General features: G+C 43.0%; 1 protein-coding gene and 2 long non-coding RNA genes across 10 annotated transcripts in view; 1 reads left to right on the top strand and 2 right to left on the bottom strand.

Annotated features, from left to right (window-relative positions):
• Positions 1-8,327, bottom strand: part of OTULIN (OTU deubiquitinase with linear linkage specificity) — a 61,833-nt gene extending 53,506 nt beyond the window's left edge. For 4 of the 8 annotated variants that reach the window (XR_004133814.2, XR_010378034.1, XM_064479588.1 and 1 more), the window contains exons 1-2: positions 8,027-8,324; positions 318-394 (exon numbers count right to left, since the gene is read on the bottom strand). Coding sequence is in view for 4 of the 8 variants with exons in the window: in XM_064479588.1 (XP_064335658.1) it covers positions 318-394; positions 8,027-8,178 (229 nt within the window). In the remaining 4 variants the exon portion in view is untranslated. Of the gene's footprint in view, positions 1-317; positions 395-8,026 lie in introns of all 8 variants that reach the window. The other 4 variants (XR_004133812.2, XM_031443365.2, XR_010378037.1 and 1 more) reach the window with 3 other exon arrangements.
• Positions 8,328-8,499: 172 nt separating this feature from the next.
• LOC116150153 (uncharacterized) overlaps positions 8,500-23,492 on the top strand; it is a 37,863-nt gene continuing 22,870 nt past the window's right edge. The window contains exons 1-2 of the long non-coding RNA XR_010378022.1: positions 8,500-8,934; positions 15,294-15,401. This is a non-coding gene — a long non-coding RNA (uncharacterized LOC116150153). The remainder of the gene's footprint in view (positions 8,935-15,293; positions 15,402-23,492) is intronic.
• Positions 11,937-15,620, bottom strand: LOC116150154 (uncharacterized). The gene is made up of 4 exons (XR_004133793.2): positions 15,576-15,620; positions 15,287-15,387; positions 12,219-12,355; positions 11,937-11,994 (listed from the first exon to the last, which is right to left on the bottom strand). It is a non-coding gene; the product is annotated as an uncharacterized LOC116150154 (long non-coding RNA).

Here is a 23,492-nt window from a genome sequence, read left to right as displayed (position 1 = left end):
TGTCCAAGAATATAAGGAAATCAAGAACTGTGAGAGAGTGGTGTCAAGAGATTAAAGAATCCTTACACGTGCAAAAATGACTTGAACGTCAAGAACACACAGGGAACATACTTGTATTAAAACCTGAAAACCTTAGGAAACAGTATTTCCCAAACATATGTCAGTAAGCGAATAATCTGATGCAAGTAAGACCACACGCATAAGACCACTTCCGAGAAAGTACATCTCAATATTTTATGAAAATGGATATATTGATTTAACTGCATTTTCTACTATAAACGGTAAGAACTCTATACATAAAACAATTCCAAACATACCTGATGACCCTCTTTCATGTATAAGTAATTCTTTCTCCTTTTCTATTTCATCCGCGTCACGATACATGTCCTCTTCGCTGAAATCACACCAAATTAGACATTTCAAAAATTTGTTGCACTGACATTTTCCCTCTTATCACAATATGCAGCTGCCTAAAAAATGTATAAGACACGTAAAGTTTAACTTTTTCACATTACATGATGACAATCTGATAAAATATGGGTCTTTTATCTTAGATTCATGTTTCTAGCATTCTAATTCAGAGGTTTTTTACTTTAAATGAGACATTTTACGCCACTTAACTGGCTACAAGGCTCTGAAACCATTTTAATTTAACATCTATTAATGTCTCAACCACATTGGTAAGCACCTAAGCACATGTCTTATCAGTGAAGCTGTGCCATGATTCTTCAAGCTCCAAGAATGGAGATAGTGCTAATAAAAGTATTTATATAGGCGTGCAGGCCAATGACCAACTTTAGTGTGTCACAGGTAAATTTTACAATAGCTACTCCAAAAATAGCACAGGGGAACATCAATTATTACAAGTCCCCAAACCTACAAACCTCCCCACGGCTCCGCCTCCTCCCCGGGGACCCCTACAAGCAAGCAGCCACCCGCCTTCCGTGAGCACATTCCCGCTGCCCCACACACCTCCACGGGGCCTTACACGACGGCTCCCTAAAGAGCTTCCAGGCTCATTTCGTGACCTGACAAGGACCTACAGAGTACTAGAAAGGGAGAAAACCCCACTGGGCGCTGGACAAGGATGAAAAGCAGGACTCCTGAGTTTTAAGATGCTTCCTTTTCAAGAATACACCACAACATGAAAATGATGAGAAACAGAAATGCCAACTCTATCTTTGCTGAGACCACAAGATATGTGAAAGCCCAAACAGTCCAGAAGCGGAAGGAGGGGCAGTGAGTGATGGAGGGGCACCTGCTGGAAGGGAAGACCGGTGGACCCTGCAGGGTCCCAGAAAGCCTCAGGAGCTGGGGATGCCAAGAACTTCAGAGGGTGCAGGGGACACCCAGAGCTGAAAACAAGGAAACTGGCTGATGCACACGTAAGGAGAGATCCGACCCCCAATTCCCTATACTCCCTCCCCATGCCAGCACACCCCCAAACCTCACCCAGGATGGAAGGCTCCAGGCACAACGGAACCTGAAAGGATGAGTTAATAAGGTTAATACAAAATAAGAAATTAAGTGAATGACTCAAGATACTCCTGTCCTCAATTCCCTTAGCACCCCAGCGCCTAGTGCACAGCTTCGCACAGCTGGGGAGAGGAAGGGGTGAGGGGGAGCAAGAGACAGACGAAGAAGGGGCGCCGAGAGAGGCGGGCCGAGGTGTGGAGTCTAACGTATCCCAGGCCCTCCACCCTCTGAAACCCTTCAAAGGCTCCCAAATAAGCAGGGACGTCTAAATCTGGACCCAACCCGCCACGCTAGCCTGTATTCTGTGATTCAGATATACACAGCCACACTTCAGTCCAAACACCTGGCCAGCACTAACCTGTGCTTTTACACCTGTGACTGGCTCCATCTATGCCCTCTGCATGGGTGGCTCACTGCCCACTGCGCCAGGTGAGCTCACTGTCGAGTGCCAAGGCTGGAGTCGGAGTGTCAGGGCTCAACCACTCCTCACTCCAGCCCTCACCGCCCATATGTATGACCATGGAACTAAAGTGACTATACTTCTCAGTGCCTAAATTTAATCACCTGTGAAAAGGACAGTCCTCACCTCAAGAGACTCCTGTGAAAATAGACACACAAATTACTTAGCACTCAAAAAAGTCAGCTAGTCTTAATAACGCTCATCCTATATCCATTCGTGCAGAGTAGTGATGCAAGATTCGCCCAATGATCATTTCTTACTCCCTTTTTTCTCTCTAAATAAAGGTGATGGTGTGTATGTATTTTTTTTAAGTTGTGGCGGTTGAGGAGCCGTATTAGGGAAAAGGTACTTTCCATGTGCTCTAACCCCAGTGAGATTTCAAGTAAAAGGTGTGATGTCAACCATGGAGCCTGTGCCAGGGTTAAAAGCAAACAGAAACCAGATTCACAGGAACTATACATCAAACGCCTAAAATAAAAAGTGACTAAATGTGTTAGTTCTTCTTTTAATAGTTTAATGATATCTTTTGACCTCCTTCCTAGCTTTATCAAGTAGGAGAGAAATTCTGATCCTGTAAAACAGGCATTTAAGTGAATTATTTTCATATCATTATCAGAAGCATGTCTTTGTGGAAGCCACTTCCCTAATCTTGGCCTCAGTTTTCTCATCTTCAAAATGAGAAGACCGGATGAGATCTAAATAACCTGCAAGGTTCCTCTTCCAATTCTTAGTTCTAACAGACTATGAATCTATTTGTCCGTAAACATGTTACTTCAAGCGAATTCTGTGGCTGTGGGCATGCGTCTCCGCCTCCACTCTTGTCCTCCTTCTGTCTAATCCACAAAATAGCCAAAGTGCAACGGCAACACCAGCGCCCAAGAAGAGGCTCTCTAAACAAGCATCTCTGTGTACAGCCGCAAACACGAATTCCCAGAGACCAACAGGAGAGGAATAAAACGAAGTCAACATGAGAAGCCAAAGGGAAGACAGAGCAGAAAGGAAGATTACTGGAAATAAAAAAAGTAGTGATTGAAGACATACAAACAAATTAAAGCAGAAACTGTTGAATGGGAGGCCCAGAGTATATTCAAATTACTTCAGCCACAACTAGATTTCATTCTGATCCCATGCACAAATGTTTGCTTACTTGTTTGTCCATGGCCATTCACCAAGGACATGTAACCAAGGACATCTGCTAACTTGCCAGGGCCACCAGGGAAACTATAATATGGTCTTTAAAGGCCACTTTGAAAATGATCCTAAAGCTGTGTTTCCTTGGAGAGAGGATAAGTTATAGGTTCAAGGAATAAAATTCAATTGATATGGTCAGAAGAGTAGACATTTACCAGCCAAAATGAAACACATCCAACATAAGGACAATCAACTGGAAAGACAGAAAGGTGTGTGAAAACAAGAAAAATTTTAAAAACCCTTTATTTAAGAAAATACTTCACTGAATAAATTTTTGCTTTAACTTTTTTAAGCAGCAAAATATTAAAACTGAAACAACAACAGAACAAAATTAGATTCACAGTTGGGAATCTAAAATAGCTAGAGGTTTAAATTTTTGTTATGGGAAGGGAAGAGGGCAAAACAATGAAAGGAAAGGGGCTATTACATGATAAGATAAACTCCTCCATGCTGACCAGTTTCAGAAACTTGGCAATCTTTTGTGTGCGTCAGGTTGGGGTGGGAGTGAAGAGTGACCAGCATTTGGCACAAAAGAGGCCACTGAAGTACACAGGCTCGAATGATCACCATAGCAAAGTTTCCTTCTAGAAAACATACAGATCACTAGAAAAGTAGTGTAGAAAAGTAAGACAAAGTCTTAAATGTGCCTTGATTTCTTGGGGACCATGGCATGTGAGTCATACTCAATTACACAGTCAAATTTTAAAACCAAAATGCTAATAATTCCTACTTAGAAAATTATTGGTTTAGCATCATGTTATTTTAAAGTGTGTATTTTCAAATTCTCATTTTCTCTTAGAGATGAAATACTTCATTCTTAATATTAAGACAATACACATCATTGAGTAAGTTACATGACCTTGCATACTAAATTATAACCTTCCACTTTCTGTTCAAAGACTTGCATAACAGATGTTTGAAAACTTAATTTAAAAATGCTTACTACATATAGACAAAATTATACTATTTCCCAAAACAAAAGTGTAAGCTAAAAACACAGAGCTCCGTGAAGCAGAAGGCATTCCTGTGAAGTCAATTTTTCAATTTCTGATGCAAGTATATACATGATATGAAAAAAGTCAATTCTAACGTATATGCAAAGCTAACAAGACAGCATTTTAATCACTCACCGTTATGAACATTTGCGCCAAGTTCCCCTTAGTTATCTGAAAAAGCTAAATTGAGTATGACTTTGCTCAGCTCTCTGGACTTGAACGCTGCAGTTCATGCTTAACTTGGCCTGTCCTAGAAGACTAATGGCCCAGGCAGTGCTGGTGAGACAGTGTCAACCACTGTGACACCAATGCACCATCCCACACAGGCACAGGAAAAGTAAAGACCACTCAACCCAGCCTGTCTTCACCTCTTAGCGGTTGTATAGATGAGTGAACAACACATCAAATGCAGGAAAGTACCGGCACCCAGGCCAAGATTCCACCTCCTTCCTGCAAGTGGACTTTCCACGACTGGCTCATTGCTACTCCACATGACACCCTCCACAATGAGGTTTCTCAGAGACATCCCAGCCCTGAAGCAGGTTCTACCCTCAGGTGGGGGAAAGGGCAGGAGGGTGTAGCTGTTACCCCACCAAAAATAGCCCTCTAAGGCTGCTAAGGTGTGAGATGGGTGGGAAAACAAATCTGCACAATAGTACAAATAGCAACACCTGAGAACAACGGTTTAACAAGCTGCTGTTCACAGCTCTTTTGATAATCTACAGCTTTCATCAGAATCTCAGTCCAGAAAAACATAAATATACATATAATTCTTTCTTCAATTTCAGAGGGGTACAAAGACACATGTTCCTTTCTACACATAGCAAGCCTGTGGACCCCAGATTCAAGCCCTGTCCCACTGACAGGCAGATAAAGAAGGACCACGGATGGAGCAGCCTCATTTCTCAATTCTCTAAGGATGTCAAGCCTGGCCACCAACCATGTCCCAGGACCATTCCGATCCTCAAGGACTGTAGTACTGGCTTAGTTAAGAGCAAGAAGTAGACACAGCATAAGTTGCAATTGTACAGGTCAAGTGAGCAGAGGACAGAGTATAGGAGACCTGCTGACAGCAGGAGTTCCCCAGAAAGTCAACAAAATCTGGTCTGGCCCAATACTTCTTCAAAAGGAACCCTAAGTCATCTTGTGAGCCATCCATATGGCTTGTCCAAGGAATGCCAGCCAACCACAGCTCTCAAGTGAACTAAGAAAAAAAGGAAAGAAAGAAAAGGAAGGAAAGAGATTTAGAAAGTAGCTTATCCATATGGTTTTTATGTCTTTCTTCTCCACTATTTCCCTTCCAAAACACAGTGATCTCAGTCAAAAGGAATCAGTATTCTACAGAGCTGCCCAGGAAATGAGCCATCCCTTCCCGTACCCATCACTGCACCCCTCAAAGAGTCACAGCCTGAGTGAGCAATGGCTGCAAAAGTTGGGCTATGATTTGTATTCACAATTGCTATCTACTGAATGTATTTAAATGCCTTTGCAAATTATCTCAAAATATCTGCATCTTACAGTATTTCATATTTCCAGGTGCAAAAATTTTACTCAATTCGTGTGCTGGGCAAACCCAATTCTCTGGGTGGGAAGAAGGGACTGGCTCCAATGACAGAAAAACATAAGGTTTAAAAACTATTTGACGACTTAATTCAGGCATTACTTTATTTATTTAAATCTACACTCAACTATTAGGTTGCATACATCACCATGTAAAAGCTGATGTGCACACATCATATTGCAAACTATATAATAAGCAATGTTTATGTAATGCAGTATGGCTGCTCCAGCCCTTGAGAAAATATCACAGAGCAAGGAGAAGTAACCCCACTGCCCACATATTAAGCAAGAAAGCCCAAAACGTAAGATGTTGACATTTGAAGTTATTGTCACCTCTTTCCCTTACTCCCCCTTGCTCTCTTATGAGACTTAAAAGAGAATGAGATGGCCAAAGACAACAAAAATAGGAAGAAAAAGCAACTACGCTATGAAATAAAACAGTAAATTGGAACATCTATTCCAGGAAAAAAAAAAAAAAAAGTAAAGTCGGCCGTCATCAGAAGTCACATCCCTCTGCCTAGTGTTGCTGAGGAAGTCAGAGAGAAATAGTGGGGAGGTTCCTACCCAGGCATCAGGGAACCTGGCCCTGAAGCCTACTCCCTGGACAAGCTGCACCTATCAAATCTGCAAGTCGTTTTCCTAATGTGTAAAATGACAAACCTAGGCCGGGGATTTTTAGATTCCTTTCAGCTCTAAGCCTATAATTCTATTGACAGTCAGTAGCCACTGTGCCACAAAACCTTCCCATCAGGAAAGAGTGTTCCTTTCGCACCATGACCCATTTCCCCAGGTGCTCAGGCTCTGGGAACCACACACAGCAGAAAAACTTGCCAAATAACTATGCACATGTTGGGGACTGTGGTTCTGATTTCCAAGTTTCCACATCTCCTGGGAGGCATGAAACTGCTGAGGCTGAGAAGCAGCATCTGAGGGCCAGGGCCACTAGGCGGGGGCCCAGCTCAGACCACCAGGGCATGAGCAAGGTAGCAGCAGCCAGCCTGGCAGCAGCAGTTAAGAACTAGCCTGGGCTGGGAAGGGGTAAAGGCACTTTACCCGCTGCAGAGGCTGAGGCAGGTCTCAAACCCAGGGAGCAAAACAGCAGCCACAGGTCACATCAGCTCACACATGGGCCTACACAGTGGTTTTGATTTAAAAATAAAAAAAAAAAAATGCTACTGTTTGAAAACCAGAACATTTTAGAATATCTGAACTCTTTAAATACAGAAAACCCAGCAACTAGAGGCCAGAACTTGGTAGACCCAGCCCGAACGGACCCAGCTCTCCAGGAATCCACAGACTGCACCTACCCAGCTTCACTCACTTCAGTTATGTGCCTAGCTCCTGAGGGCAGGAGTTTAAGACTTTCTGCTCTAAATCTTTCCCAGGGGCCATTAACCGTGTGGGTAACACTGTCTCAAGGGGTTTGGGTGCTCTGTAAATGAGAATGTCAAAGCCCACAGAAAAGAAGCATGTAAGTGAGAATTATTACAATATCTGCAATAACAGTCCCCACTCCTAGAACCCCTTTTTAGGAAATGGGGAGAAAAAGTGGAATTTCTGGTCAATTAAGATATCTGTCACACTGGTTATTCGAGTGCTTTTGTCACTTTTGGAATTCCAAAGGCATTTATATATGACTAGAACTTGAAAGTGCAGAGAAGTTTCAGCCTTCAAGTTTGTAATTCTGCTTCCGTCCCTTTCTTTGCAGAAACTCTAAACTTCCCTGATTTACGCCACCTTCTTTACAGTTCAATAAATCATTGATCTAACCAACACTGCCTTTCAGATTTAAAAACAAAGAGGGTTGAGGATATCTAGTTAAGCCGCTAACTGGCAAAACAGAACAGGGTCAGACTCCGTCCAAAGTCTGTCCAACAGGTGGGACACTCATCAAGCGGCGACTTGCCTTCCAAGAACAAACATGTCGCGTGGCTCAGCTTTCCTGTGCCTGTGACAGTGACAACCTTACTTCCTTCCCGCACCAGGTTGGAGGAAAGATCTAATAGGAATGAGTTTTCAAACAATCTGCTTCTAGAGTTTCTTCCCCAAGTTTCTGGAGTTTTCTTTAACGTTAAAGCTATGGAGATGTCAAAATAGCGGGTGGGGTAGAGGCAATGGATAAACAGAATTTCAAGACGGGCCTTCCGGGAAAACTTCTGTACGGGGACACTGGACGAGTGTCTTCAGATTCCTCTCTGTCGCTAACCTTACTTAGAAGCCGAGGTGGGAAGGGCCCCACGCTGCTACACCCCCGCCGGCCCCAAGCCCCCCAAGCCTTTCTGAGGGGACCGAGCCCAGTGTCCCCTCCCGCCCCCGCCGTGCCCAGCCCGCGTCCTGCACTCACTGCTCAGCTGGGCACCGCAGCTTGGTCCGCGGCAGCCCACCGGCCGCCGCCTTCCTGCCCTCCGGAGCCGCGGCCCCCGCCTCCCGCACCGGCTTCTCGGCGCAGCTCGCGCCCGGACACGCTCCGGGCTGAGGCATGGTCCCGCGATTCATGGGGCCGCCGCCGCCGCCGGCGGCGCCGCCGCAGGGATTCAGCCGCCTCCAGCGATCCAGAGCCCCTCCGGTCGGGGCGCCCGGCCGTGGCCGCCGCTGCTCTGCCGCCCGCCGGCTTCCGAGGGTGCACGCAACGCTTCCGCGCCCGTCACCACCTCCCGCCCCGCGGCCTCTGACCCGCGGCGAGGGGGCGCGGCCCGGGAGGGCGGGGCGCCTTGAGCCCCGAAGCCTGCGCATGCGCCTGCGCCGGCCCAGACGCCCGAGACGAAGACGGCCCACGCGGAGCGGCTGCTGCGCATGCTCCGCCCCCGGGCGCGCCGCCAGTCGGCCCTAGAGTCCCCGGCGCGCACTTATCGCTCTAGATATCTTGGCGCTTCCGAGTCCCCAGGGACTGGGCCGTGGTGGGAGAGGGAAAAGCACTGGACTAGCGGCGAGGACGCTCCTCGGTGAGGCGGAGGAAGGCCGGCCTTGAGATGTAAAGGGCGCTGACATATTTGGGCGTCTCTTACAGTGTCTCTCCTGGCTTCGGAGCCTCGCCTTCCGCCGACGGGGTTTGCCTGGCTGTGGAGGGAGGGATGTGGGCCGAGTGGATGGCCTGGCCTCTCCGGTGTGACAGGTCCGTCACCACCCACCCGTCCCCGGGGCCCGGCGGCCTTTAGCCTTCGGTGCGTGGTCGGGCTTGGCGGCTCCAGGGCTGGGAGTTACAGTCCTTCCCTTCCGTGAGGGCGGGAAGAGCGAAATGGTTCTGCCCGACAGGTGAGCCAGCGCAGCACGGTGTGTTCCTGAACTACGTTCTTTCTTATAGGAAATTTGGTTTAAGAGGAGCAAGGGCGAAGGGAAATATTAACAGGCTTCAAAGATCAGAAGACAATGTTTCATGACTGGGGAGGGAATAGCGTAGTAGCCGCTGACGTTGAGCAGCGGTCATGAGTGCAAGCAGCTCAGGACCAAAGTGTGGAGGAAGGGAGTGGCATGGGCAGTTCAGAAACCTACGAGTAGTTCTGGGGCAAAACCGATATATAACAGGGGATTTTACTGAAAGAAGAAACAAAGCTTGTTTCGAGAAGGGTGCTGGAGACCAGATCTTGAAAAAGCCACCTTTGGCTAATTAGGGTGCTTGTGCTTGATCCTCCTTGAAAGGCCGGAAGGAGGAGATTATTTTGAAATACCGCAGTTGTGTGCAGTTAGAGAAAAGACTGGGAAAAGACAAGACAGGAAGACCAGTGTAGGGAGTCTAAGTAGTAGTTGGCATCAGAGGGAGAAACCGGATGGAAAGAATACTTGTATTTTAAGGCAGAGAACAGTGATGGATTTCCCCCTTTAATTATATTTGAAAAAGTAATAAATGCACATGCTAAAAAAAAATTCAGAGCATACAAAAGAATATACAGTTAAATTTTGTATGGATATTAAGGGTGTGGGATTATAGTGGGATGACTTATGTCCCCTAAAATTCATGTCCAGCTGGAGCCTCAATATGACCTTATTTGGGTATAGGTTCTTTGCAGATGTAATCAGTTAAAATGAGATGTGCAGGATTAGCATGGACCCTCAATCTAATGTCTGGTGTCCTTATAAAAGACGAGATGATTCAGAGTATTTAGGCACAGAAGAAATAAGGACATGTGAAGATGGAGGCAGAGATTGGGGTGATGTAGCTAGAAGCCAAGAAATGCCAGGAGCCACTAGTAGCTGGGAAAAGGCAGGGAAATATTATTCTAAAGAGCCTTCAGAATAAGCATGGACCTACTGACAACTTGATTTCAGATATCTAGCTTCCAGAACTGCAAGAAAATAAATTACATTTGTTTTAATCCACTCAGTTTGGGGTGCTTTGCTGCAACAACCCTAGGAAACTAATACAAGGATAAAGATGAAGGATTATAAAATGCTATCAGGCCAAATTTATTGGTAAGGAGTGCTAAGCAGATGTTCTAGATACATTTTATTTCAAAGGGTTAGATAAGGCTTACCAGTTTGTTTCATTGATTGTTAGTATGTCTTTTCCTACTATGCCTGTGAAAGTGAGAAAATAACCACAAGATAGGTTTGGGGACCCAATGGGTCCACTGTGAGAAGGACCTGAGCAAAACTTCCATTGATTACTTAACTTCCATCCACCTGAAAGTGCCTACAATAAATGAAATTGAAGTGCCAGAACTGCCTGGGAGACTGTAGAGGAAGATATCCAAAGATTTGAGAAGACTGAAATGTTAGAGTGGATTTATCATTGGAAAACCTTCTGACCCACCCCAGGAGGGAGCCAGAGGACATTACGCTTCACCATGACTGTGAGAAATTATTTGTGAAGTCCCAGCATCCTTGATGGGATCTGCAGTTGCTCTTCTCTGTAATCAGATGTATCTTACAGTAGAGACTGGTACCATCAAATGAAATTCCAAAATGCAGTGGGGATAGTGGGATCTCAGGGTGGCAATGTGGGACCAGTGCAGTTACTGTAATGGACAAAACAATAGTCAAAATTGTCTGACTCACTGAGACCTGTGATATTAGCCAATTGATAGTGGTGTCCCTAGAAAAGAAATAAATGGATAATTACTAAATTCCTACTTAGTCTTTTTTTAAATTTATTTAAATTTATTTTTATTTGGTGCAGGGGGAGGAGGGATGGTAATTAGGTTTATGTATTTATTTATTATTTTTAGTGGAGGTACCAGGGATTGAACACAGGACCTCTTGCATGCTAAGCACATGCTATACCACAGAGCTATACCCTCCCCCTCCTACTTGGTCTTTATAAGCAGAAGAGTTCTAGGTCTATGAACAGAAATCCCAACTTGCATCACCAAAATGGAGAATCGCAGTCCTTCAATCAGTTCTCAGACTTGAGCCAATTTACATACCCAGAACTCTTTGAAAGAAGGGAAGGTTAGGTTTTCTTGAGGAAGGACCCTACTTCATTGCCAAAAATTTATAATGTTAATTTCTTCCCCAGCCTTCCGCAAAGGACCCTATAGTCATTTGCTGGAGTGACTGTGCACTGAGGGAAAGGAAATAACCAGACTTCTGGGGGATTAGTAGGCAGTGGCTCTGACTTAACACTAATTCATGGAAACCTGAACATCACTGTCTACCTATCAGAGTAGGGACTTGTGAAGGTCGAGTGATCAGTGGAATTTTAGCTCAGGTCCATCTTACATTAGGCCCAGTGCATCTCTGAACACATCCTGTGGTTATTTCCCCAGTTTCAGAATGCATAAAAAAATAGACATACTCAGCAATTGGCAGAATCCCCACATTGGTCCCCTCACCTGTAGAGTGAAGGTTGTTAATATAGGAAGGGACAAATGGAAGCCATTAGAACTGTTGCTAAGCTATAAAAACATAAGCCAAAACAATACCACATTTTTGGAGGGATTGCAAAGATTAGCATTACTGTCAAGAACTTGAAAGTTGCAAAGGTTGTGATACCCACCACATCCTTTTTCGACTCACCTATTTGACAGAAGACAGTTGGATCTTGGGGAATGACAGTGGATTTTCATAAATCTGATTTTGTGGTGATTCCAGTTGCACTGCTATTCCAGATGTGGTTTCATTGCTTGAGCAACTCAACACATTTCCTAGTACCTAGTATACAGCTATTGATCTGGTAAAAGCTTTTTCCAATTACACGTGTTATAAAAGACCACTAGAAGGAATCAACAGACAAGTCAGCAACACGCCTTTACTGTTCTGCCACAAGGTACATCAGCTCTTCAGTCCCATGTCATGATTTAGTCTTCAGGGACCTCCTTCCCCTTCCGCAGAACATCGTGCTGGCCTGTTACACTGATAATGATATGCTGGTTGGTCCTGGTAGGCAGGAAGTAGCAATTACTATACACGTATTTGTAAGGTATTTGCATATCAGAGGATGGGAAATAAGTCCCCCCAAATTCAGAGGCCTTGTACCTCTGAAATTTCTAGGGGTCCAGTGGAGTGGAGCATTTCAAGACATCACTTCTAAGGTGAAGGGTAAGTTGTTACATCTAGCCCCTCCTACTATTAAAAATAAATAAATAAAAGGCGTCACCCACAGTGAGAGAAGGGAAGTCTCGGCAACAGGTCCTGGCTGTTGTGCACGTTGCTGTTCCACGTGGGTCAGATGACTCAGTGGATCCAGTGGTGCTTGAAGTGGCAGACAGAGGTGATATTTGGAGTCTTTGGCAAGTACCTGTAAGTGAATCAATGCAAACCCTTAGAATTTTGGGGCAAAATCCTGCCATCCTCTGAGGATAACTACTCTCCTTTTGAAAAACAGCTTTTGGCTTACTAATGGACCTTTGTAGAGGCTGAATCCTTACCAGTGGACCGGAAAGTTACCATGTGGCCTGAGCTCAGTTATAAATCATGTGGTTGGTGTGTAACCTTGGTATGATGTGACGAAAATGGCCCCACACCTCTGTGATCTTCCAAAAACCCATAACTCCAGTCTAGTTGTGAGAAGAATGTCAGACAAATTACGAATTCCATTAGGGGGCATCCTAAAAATTTCTTGGCCAGTGCTCTTCAAAACTGTTAAGGCCATCCAAAACAAGAAAAGTCTGAGGAGCTGTTGGTCAAGAGGAACCTAAGGAGGTGTGACAAATAAATGTAATGTGGTATTCTGGGTGGGATCCTGGAACAGAAAAAGACGTTAGGTTAGGAAGTCTGAATAAACTATGGACTTTAGTTAATAAGAGTGTATCAGTTTTGGTTCATTAAGTGTAATAAATGTACCATGCTAATGTATGATGTTAGTAATAGGAGAAATTGGGTACAGGGTACATAGGAACTCTGTACTATCTTCTCCATTTTTCTGTATGTCTAAAACTATTTCAAAGAAAGTCTGTTATATTAGAAAAAAATCAAACTCAAATACCACGTCACAAAGTGATAAACCAAGACTTTCCAACATAAAGAAGAATGTCTAGTCATATTGTTCTTATTTTGTACTTCAATAGAAAAATTATAATTTAAATGTTAAGTATTTCATCTTTATCTAATCTTTAAAAAAGTGTGTTGTGTGTATGTTTTATAGTAAATAAACACAGAGGTACATGTGTATATTTTTAATGTGTAAGTGCATATTGGAAATGCCCACAATTTTTTTACTGATATTACTGAACTAAATTATTAGAAAGCAGGTGTGTTAAACTGAATAAGTCAAAGACTAAATCTGAATTTCTTAGAGGAAGTCGTGAGAAGTAAGCCAATGAACTATGATATAATTACAATTAGCCTATTTTTATGTCAGGATGAATAAATAATAACACAAAACTAAGCTTAAGTAAAAGCCTGTGTAATAACATTGCTAGAGACAATTCCAGTTTCCAGCTTCCCCTTAGAATCAAACATTCCCAAATGAGATAACTAAGAGTAAAATGATGGTATTATAATTTGTAAGTCCTTAGACTTGGTAGCATTTTGAATCATCTCAAACTGCTTCTTCAGTGGCCTTGCCTAGAATAGTTAATGCATCAAAGACTCTGAGTCCCTATTCTTTGGACACTTCAGCCCTTATTTACAGTAATTTTTCATTAAGAGTACTGCTGAGGCATTGCAGTGTTTGTTTATTGGATTGGCTGATTTTTTAATTCTCTAATAGGAACTTAGTACCAATTGGATGCACATCTTCCTTTTCAATACCATAAACTAATATTTTATAGCAAAGTCAAAACATTCTGTATTTTCACTATTTGGAATTTCCCAATGTCACAGCAATAAAAAATAGATTTCAAATATGTTCTGTACATCAATTTCTAAAGTAGTCACAGCAAAGGTACTTTTTGGTTTATTCTAGTTTCACAGGTTCATGTACTGTACCCAGGCTTGGAAGCAAGTATATCTAGTTTCACTTAGAAATTAACTACTCCAGGAATACCTGAGTATTTATTTGAAAGATCCCCCTTTTCAGTATGTTTCTTGATTGTGGAGTGCTCATTATTTTTACGCAGGATTTGGGGATGGAGAGCCTACTGTGTATTTGCAGTTCTGAGACTAGAAGAAATAACTTTACAGGGAAAACTGGGGGAAATAGTTTATTAAAAAATATCTTGCAGTAGTAATAGTTTACCTAGAAACCCCCAAAATTGTCCCCAAGAGGTTTTTTTGGGAGAAGTATAGGCCATGATGAAATTTAATCATGAAATTGAAACCATTTCATACATAAGGAAATAACAGAGAATAATATAAAAAGACTTGGAATTCTGGAAAACATTAAACCAGTCTTTTGCTTCCAGCTAAGTGTAATTTCATCCTAAACAAATAACACAGGCAGCTGATAATCTTAACTTATTTGAAGAGCTTCTAAAGTGGAGCTCCATACCCTTAGTACCTTAGTATCTGCTGTGGACTGAATCATATCCCCCCACTGCAAATTCATAAGTTGAAGCCCTAATCCTCAATATGACTATATTTGGTCATATGAACTGAATGTGTCCTCCCAAAATTCATGTGTTGAAACCCTGTCCTCCAATGGGATAGTGTTAGGAGGTGGGGGGCCATTGGAGGTAATTAGGGCCAAATGAGGTCAGTAGGGTGGAGAAACCATGAATGAAATTAATGCCCTTACAAGAGTCAAAGGACAGTTTACTCTTCCTCTCTGCTACTCTCTGCCAAGTGAGGAAATAAGGAGAAGTCAGCAATATAAAAACCAGAAAAGATTTTTCATTAGAACTCAGTCATACTGGCACCCTCATCTTGGACTTCCAGACTCCAGAATTGTAAGAAATAAAATTATTTAAGCCATCGAGTATATGATAGTTTGTTATAGCAGCTTGACCTGACTAAGAAATTTGGAGATAGGGCCTGTGAGAAGGTGATAGAGGTTAAATGAGGTCATCAGGGTGGGGCCCCAGTCTGACAGGATTGGTGCTTTTATAAGAAGAGGAAGAGACAGCAGACTTCTCTGTCTACCGTGGAGGACACAAGACAGCCATCTGCAAACCAGAAAGAAAGCTGTCACCAGAAACCAAACCAGCCAGCACCTTGATCTTGGATTTCCTAGCCTCCGGAACTGTGAGAAAATAAACTTCTGTAGTTTAAGCCTCCCAGTCTATGGTGTTTTGTCACGGCAGCCCAAGCCAATTAAGACAGTATCATAGAGTTACTTCTTTATACTTACCTTTTAGGACAAGCATCTGAGCTCCTTTGGAAAGGACGCCCATCTTTCATACTGTACACTGGAATTCAGAAAGAGCTAGAGGGACAAATTGTAGACGTTTCCTAAGAAAATAAAGGTAAGGAAGAGATTCTTCATTTCTGTATCATAACATGGGAGACCTTCACCTACAGTAATCTGATGTGAGGTTGGTAATTTTCATGTAACCCCTTCTTATCTCCATCACAGTCAGAGGGGAAAACATCACCCTACGATTACCAAAAGCTCTCTACTTACGATGAGTCAACCATACCTTGAGAAATCATACCAGGAGATTGCTGACAAAGTAACAAGGGCTTTCTGGATCTTTTGCTAATCTTTGTACCTCGTAACTTTTTTCTTTGCACTTCGTCCAGAATTTTAGTGAATGATTAACTAGGTCTTCTTCAGAAAATAAGGCTGCATAATTTCATTTCAATTATCATTGCATTATTTCCCAAAGACCACAGCAGCTCAAATCCACCTTAAAATAGTGGTCCTTTTAAGCAGGTACCTCTATCTCTTGAGGTACACCAGGGCCACCTCATACAGCTGTGCAGCAGAGGCCTTGGGGTAAAAAGATAACTTTCATAGCCAGATAAGGACATGGATAGACTTGTTTTCCTCTCTGCCCACTTACTTTGTGTTCACCATATTCCTTCTTTACCAAAAACAAAACACTGCTCTCTCATCCTTCCCAAATCTTACTACAGTGCGTCCCTCGAGGGCTGTGTTGTCAAATACTATAATAACCACTAGTCACATGTGTATATTAAGCACCTGAAATGTAGCTGGTCAAAATTAAGATCTGCTATTTGTGTAAAATACTACAGGATTTCAAGGAGTAATACCCCAAAAATGTAAAATACCTTATTTTTTATGTTTTATATTGATTAAATGTTGAAATGATAATATTTTGGAAATAATTGCATTATACATAATATTAATTTCACCTGTTTCTTTTTGCTTTTTAAACAAGGTACTAGAAAATTTTTAATTACATACATTACTCACATTATATTTCTATTGGATAGTGCTATTCTAGAGCATCAAAACAAAGGACAATTTAAATATTGCTTTTGGAGAAGTCTCCAATATAAGGCACCAAAATTTTGTATTCAGGCTTCGTGTCTTGCCCCTCCTTCTGTTAAGAGTGGGTATTTTGGTATTTTAGTGGAGTAGTTTGGTCAATATGTTCATTCAGATATAATGTGAAGTAGGGATATGAGAGTGACAGTAATTTCACTGGAAGAAAGCACTGCTCCTGAGGGAGAGTGCTGGAAGAATCAGGCAGAGTACAGGTAAGCAATAGTGATGACATTTTATGTCGTCCAGGTGACACGCTCGGGGCAAGGCTCTCTGCCTTACTTAGTACTCTTTCTTAGAATTAGTGTGTACAGGTGAGATGACTGTTCTTTGGCAGGCCCAGAAATGGGAGGTGATTGACTAATTACTGGATAATCAATCCTTTTGTAATTCAGGGGGTTTCTAATTCTTTGCTTTCAACAAACTTGACAGAAAACCTAAAGTTTTTAGCTGATGACTTAAAATAACTAAATGAGAGATTACTATGATGCTTTGGGCATGCAATTCAGAAGTTGAAAGAACTGTCATAACAAAACTGTTTTCATCTATTTATGAGAACAATATTTCTCAGTGCTTATTTCTGTAGAACCTAAAATTAGAAATTGAATTCAGATTAAATCCTATCTCTTTCTAACAATAAATAACATTCACCAATGGATTTTGAAAGAGATGCACCCAATAAAATTTTACTGAGTATGTGTAATTATTATCAAAATTCGTAATATATTGTTTTAAATTTTTACTACTGATAATTATAATAATAAAACTTCCAGGTAATTTTAAGTAATAAAAGACTTTCAAACAAAATATACTACATTATATAAAATTCTGGGAATAGAGAATGGAGTAGAAAAGTAAGATTTCAGTGAGAAAAAGAAATGTTGTAAAATTAGTCTTTTTTATGAATGATGTGAATTTCTGATATGTTATTTATGTTGCCACAAAACCAGCCTCTGTACCCTGAAAGCTGGATTGAGGCAGAGTTTTGGGAGAATTCAAAAAGAACCTCTTTATTGCTTTGCCTGGCAAAGGGGAGTCACAGCAGGCTTGTGCCTTAGAGACTTCGAATCCATCTTGGGGGTGGGGTCTTGAGGTTTTATAGAAAAACTAGATGGAACAGAAAAGGTGATAACAATCAGGACGTTTTACAGGGTGCTACATTCCTCTTAACCTCAATAAATCTGGGGCCCTGGGAGGGTCTGTCCATTCTTCTGAGATTACTGGCCTATTACCTCCTTCCTGGAGCATAGACTCTGGGTTTAAACTATTCTCAGTAAAGAATGTATAGGGAGGGGAGAGCATAATGGAAAAGTTTGGGGGTTGTTTAGCACAGAAGCAGTAAAGGAGAAAAAGCAAGTTGCAGGAGCTCTTAGTCAGAATGAATCAGCAAACAGTTTCCACATCAGGGAAGTGATTATTGGTACTGGAAACGTGAGTCAGGTGATGATTTTATTTTCAAATACCAGTATTTATAATACAGTGGAAATGACATCCTTTAAAACTAAATTTCTAATGGAAAATTTTAGATGTCAAGTTTCAAATGTTGGAACAGTTTCACAGTTCTTCAGAACTCTTCTACGGGAAAAGGTGAGCCAAACCCTCACATGATGGCCTCCGATGCCAGCCAGTCAAACCCCTTCATCTATGGATGTGGCAGCTGAGGACCAGAAGTTCTGCCCTTGAACCAGAACCCAAGGCCACGTTCAGTCACTGGCTCTGCAGCCCCGCTCCATCACCTACTCAAAGAGGGCACACAGGGCTCTGTGAGAAAGCCCATGTTTTATTAATGGCGAGATGCCTCTAAGCAAAGGGTCGTCTCTGAACCGTATTTGAGTTTAGAGCTATCTGGCATCTGTGATGTCAGACTGACTGTCACCACCAGTCTTGCCCACCATCAGCATTATTTTTAAAGCAGCCATTTAGAAATAGGAGATGTCCATACATCTGTCACAGCAAGTTGGGTAGTAATTGATCTGCTGACCTCCCTAACAAAGCTGGAAGCAGCTTCGGGGGAAGCAGATATCCATTGGCTTGGTTGGCTTGGGCTTGGGCTGGGCGGCCATAACAAAATACCACATCCTGGGTGGCTTCAACAACAGAAATTTATTTTCTCACAGTCCTGGAGCTAAAAGTGAGATCAGAGTACCAGCACACCCAGGTTCTGGGGAGAGTCTGTTCCTGGCCTGCAGATGGCTGCCTTCTTGCTGTGCGTACTTGCTGAGAGAAAGCAAGCTCTGGTCTCCCTTCCTTTTCTTAGGAGGACATAATCCTACTGGATCAGCACCCTACCCTTATAACTTCATTTAACTTTACTTCCACAAAGGCCCTGTCTCCAAATATGTCACATTATGGGTTAGAACTTCAACATACAAATTTTAGTTGGACACAAACATTCAATTCCCTAATACTCATAAATCTTTATGCTCCTTGTTTATAACCCGATGGATGGTACCAGTGATCATTAGTAAATTTCTGTGGAGTGAATTCATATTCTTTATATCAGTATCGTGGTGGAAATGTAGTATAGCAAAGAGAAAACTGGCTCTGTGACCTTGGGCAGGTCATATACCCTCTCTAAGTGATGTCTTAGAATGCCTCAGAACGCTGGCACCAAGCTTCATGATCTTTTCACTGTACCAGGTGACCCAAGACCTTAAAGAAACTGTTCATTTTAAGATAGCCTTGGACTTCACTGGGTCATAATTTCTGTTTTATGCAATAATTCACTGCATTGGTCTAGCCTTTGGGGTATGCAGGAGGCTGGGTTAAGGAATCTTCCTGGCAAGGAGAGAAAAACATTAGGTGTTTTAATAGCTATTCTCTTGCAAAATTAACCAGTTACTTGCAATCTTCTTAAATTATTTTTCAGAATATTTCTAGCCAAAGCTTTGTGGGTAAGTCCAATCATGGACACTAGATGGCATCGTAAGGTCCTCGTCTGCACCAGTTCCTGACAGCCCAGCAGGCCTTTCCCACCATTTACAGCAGAGTCTAGGGTGAAGAGAACTTTGAGAAATGTTCTTCCTTTTCTTTGTAGAGTCTGTAAGTTTTCTTTTGAAAAGTAGGAACTGTGAATAGTCTGCAGAGGAACAAGGCTCTCAGGACAAACTCCATCCAGTGTGTATCAAGTCAGGAGACTTGTTCTAAGTCCCAAGGCTAACACTTTTGGTGGATTTCTTGGAGGAACTCTATTTTCTGCCCTGAATGCGTCTCATAGGATTGCTGGGAGGACCATTTAGAGTCGTGTATGAGAATTTCCATGTGCTACAATTAAAAACCAAGGTTCTTTCTGCCTCTGCAGCCCTCTTCTTGGGAGGCTCCCACCTTGCACCAGCTCTGGGCATCTGCTACCCTGGCCCCTGCCTCCTCTTTGTCAACTGCAAGATCACTCTAAAACACTCGTAAAGGGCTCTGACATCAGATCTGCTTGTTTCAACCCTCTACTCAAACAGCTGAAACTGGCAGTCTTAGTGTCCTCCACGCCCGTGGTGTTCAGCTTCTCTTCAACAGCTTAGTCCTGTGGCTGCATCTAGACCTTGTCATCATCTGGAAGTGAACCCCTTAAGACCATCAGCTTCATCCCACTAGGAGTCATCCCTCCTTTCTCCTCTTCCACCTGTTCGTCCATTTCATTGTGATTCCAGCTCCTTCACTTCTTCCTTCTCTCCCTGTTCATCAGCCCCCACTTCTCTACACACAGAGCCCCACTTTCTCGTCTTGCCCATGCTGTTTACTCTCTCGTCAACACCTACCACTCCCTCACCGCCTGTTCCCCCACTATCTCCATCCCTGAGGGCCCCCATGAGACTAGTGCAGACCTTTGAGGCAGCACAGAGCACAGAGGTGGAGGAGCACAGGCGTGGAACTGAATGACTCCTCTGACAGTGGGCAGCTATGTCACCCTGAGCACGTTATTAATCCCTCCGAGCGTCAGTATTGGGTATTTGAGGGGGCTGGAAACATTATTTACAGGAGAATTAAGAGAGGTAATAAGTAAAAAGATTTCTTTGGAACTTCTTTCTATGCTTTTATCTTTTGCATCCTCTACATATATGATCTCCCCCTGTGATCCCAAGGTGCCTCTCTCTCGGGCAAGTGGATGGGTAGACTAGGATTATTAGAGTAAAATGCAAATAAGAGGTAGCGTGTAGTTTACTTCTAAAACAGGTAATTGAGATATAAAACTAAAGGCCTGAGGACAGTAGGGCTTAGAGATGATGCCAAAATATAGTTTGGAAATAGAACAGAGGAGAACCCAGGTACACCCACCTCCTATTCCGCCACCGCAACCAGAGAGGATTGTGATGGCCACGAGGGAGGAGCCGGAACAGGATGTGCCCTAGAAGGAAACAGGCAGGAAGGGGAGAGGAGCTGGGTATGTCCCTTTGTGGTCAGGCCGCCCTACGCGGCTGCCCTCTTGCTCCCCGCACATCCCCTGTGGGACCAGTTCCTGCCTCACCTACACCCTCCTCTCCTGATTGACCTTCCCTCTTCAGTAAACGCTGACCGACATGCTTGCCCCAGGCCCCAACAAGTGATTGTTCTAATCTTTAGATGAGAACATCACCTTGGTAGCCTATCAGAGGGACCTGAGGGGCGTGCTCCTCTGCTGGTTTCCCTGGTAACTGATGAGCCAACCTGACGTCCACTCCCCCTGCCCCAGTAGTGAAGCCTGCCGCCATGTTTGCCTGCAGTGGGGTCGTTCCAGGGCCTTGCTTCAGACAGGTAAGATCCCCCTGCGCATTAAACCATTGATGTCTCTGTCACTGACTCGGGGGTCTTTCTTTGCTCTTGAGGCTGGCCAGGTACTGAGCTTGCAGGCTTGTGGGTGCAGCCCAACAGTCCCTTTTCAAGAGTCCAACACTCACCTAGGCGTGAAACCATGGAACCTAGGTGGGCCCCTTAACCCCCAGAGCTGGGGCGTGGTAAGGGAATCCATGGCATACATTTAGTCACTTAGTCCTCCACAAAACCATTATTCCCTGCATTAATATGGCACCACAAGACTATTAGTGGCCCCTTTTACTGAAAAGGGTAGTAAGTGTCAGAGTCAGGGTTTTAACTCAGGCCAGCTGGCTTCAAAGGCCATGCTCTTAATCATCACACTACAGGGGCTTTCAATCAACATCAGTTCCCTACACTCACACCATCTGTTCAATGCCAGGATTAAGAAGCCCAGTTGGAAAAGTTAGGCCGCCGTATGTTTCATGTTATTACTAGTTAAGATCCAGACTCAGCTGGGCCTTCGGTTCTGCTCCTTCACCTGTCGTTTTTTCTTGGTCCTCTCCCTTCCCCAGTCCCTGCAGTGGGCCTCCTAACTCCTAAACCTTCTTCATTCCCTGCCCTCCTCACCTTCAGCAATGAAATTGTCCATGATTCACAGAGAAAACCAGTGCCATTAGGGGTGGACTCTCAGCTTCTCTCCTCCCCTCAACTAACTTACCATCAAAGGCACCCTCTCCTCCTCCCTTCCAACCAGTTTTTGAGGAGGAGATGTGTCCATCTGTCCTATTATTTCAGACCATTCCCTCCCTCCCCTTTCATCTCCACCAGGATTTCTATCAAGTGTCTCTTTTTCCCATATCTTCAAACTTCCCCATCTCTGCTGGGTCCTTTCAGCATATAAACAGGTAAGGTTTTTCCTCCCCTCCACATCATTTCTGTCCATAACTGTCCTAGGTGTCAGAAATTTCCAAGCACCAGTCCCTGAACTCTTCCTGAGTAGTGATGAAATTTCACTAACTCATGAAAAAAAAAGAGAAAAATAAGAATGATATAGGGAGTTTCTCATTAAGCTAAAGTAATTAAGTTTAAATGATTTTCTTTTGTTCTGACATTATGGCCTTTTAAAAAAATTTTTTCTGATATTCTTTGTATAGTAGGCCCTTTACATCTGCAGTTTCCACATCCTCAGATACAGAGAGCTGACTGACTGTACCACACCATGTTATATAAGTGACTTTAGCATCCATAGGGTTTGATATCCTTGGGGGTCCCTGGTACCAATCCCTGAGAGATCCTGAGGGATGACTGTATGCCACCTTTCAGAAGTATGAAAACTTCACTTGAACAATGAAAAAAAGGTCTTTTCTGTGTTAAAACATTGAGATTTGGGGCGTCTTTGTTATTGTGCACAGCCCAGATATTCTCAGACTTTTTGGTTTCTGAACGTCTCTACATTCTTTATACTCTAAAAAACTATTAAGGACCTGTATTGGCTATATTTTCTTCCTGTATTCTTGTTGTCTGGCATCTGGGAACTTGCTGGCCCAGGAGAGATGGCCCCTTTGAGGATTAGCTAATTCCTAGAGATAAACTCCTCCCCTGTGAGTACAGCTTTTATGTGCAAACTAACCAGTCCAAAGCTGTACCCCGCTCCCCACAGCCTCCCACTTTATCTGGCAATCACAGGGCTTTTATACTTTTGGCCAATACAGGGATACAGCATTTTACTGCACATCACAGATACTGCATTTTTACAAATTGAAGGCATGTGACAACCTTGCATTGAGTAAGTCTGTTGGTGCCATTTTCCCAGCAGCATTAATTTTTTTTTTAGTTGACGTATAGTTGGTGACATATAGTTGTGTTAATTTCTGACATACAGCATAGTGATTCATTTACATATATATATATATATATATATATATTCCTTTTCATATTATTTTCCATTATAGACTATTGCAAAGTATTGAATATAGTTCCCTGTGCTATACAATAGGTCCTTGTTGTTTATCTATTTTATATGCAGTAGTTAGTATCTGCAAATCCTGAAGTCCCACTTTATCCCTCCACACGCCACCCCCTTGCTCGGTAACCATAAGTTTGTTTTCTATGTCTAGGAGTCTGTTTTGTAAGTAAGTTCATTTGTGTCATATATTTTTAGATTCCACATATAAGTGATATCATATGGTATTTATCTTTCTCTTTCTGGCCTACTTCACTTAGTGTGACAATGTCCAGGTCGATCCACATTGCTACAAATGGCATTATTTTACTCTTTTTTATGGCTGAGTAGTATTCCATTGTATCCACAACTTCTTTATTCAGTCACCTGTCAGTGGACATTTAGGTTGCTTCCATGTCTTAGCTATTGTAAATAGTG

This window comes from Camelus dromedarius, chromosome 3 (assembly GCF_036321535.1).
Source record: "Camelus dromedarius isolate mCamDro1 chromosome 3, mCamDro1.pat, whole genome shotgun sequence".
NCBI lineage: Eukaryota > Metazoa > Chordata > Mammalia > Artiodactyla > Camelidae > Camelus > Camelus dromedarius.
The sequence above is the reverse complement of the archived record's forward strand: the minus strand, read 5'-3'. Positions and strand labels throughout refer to the sequence as shown.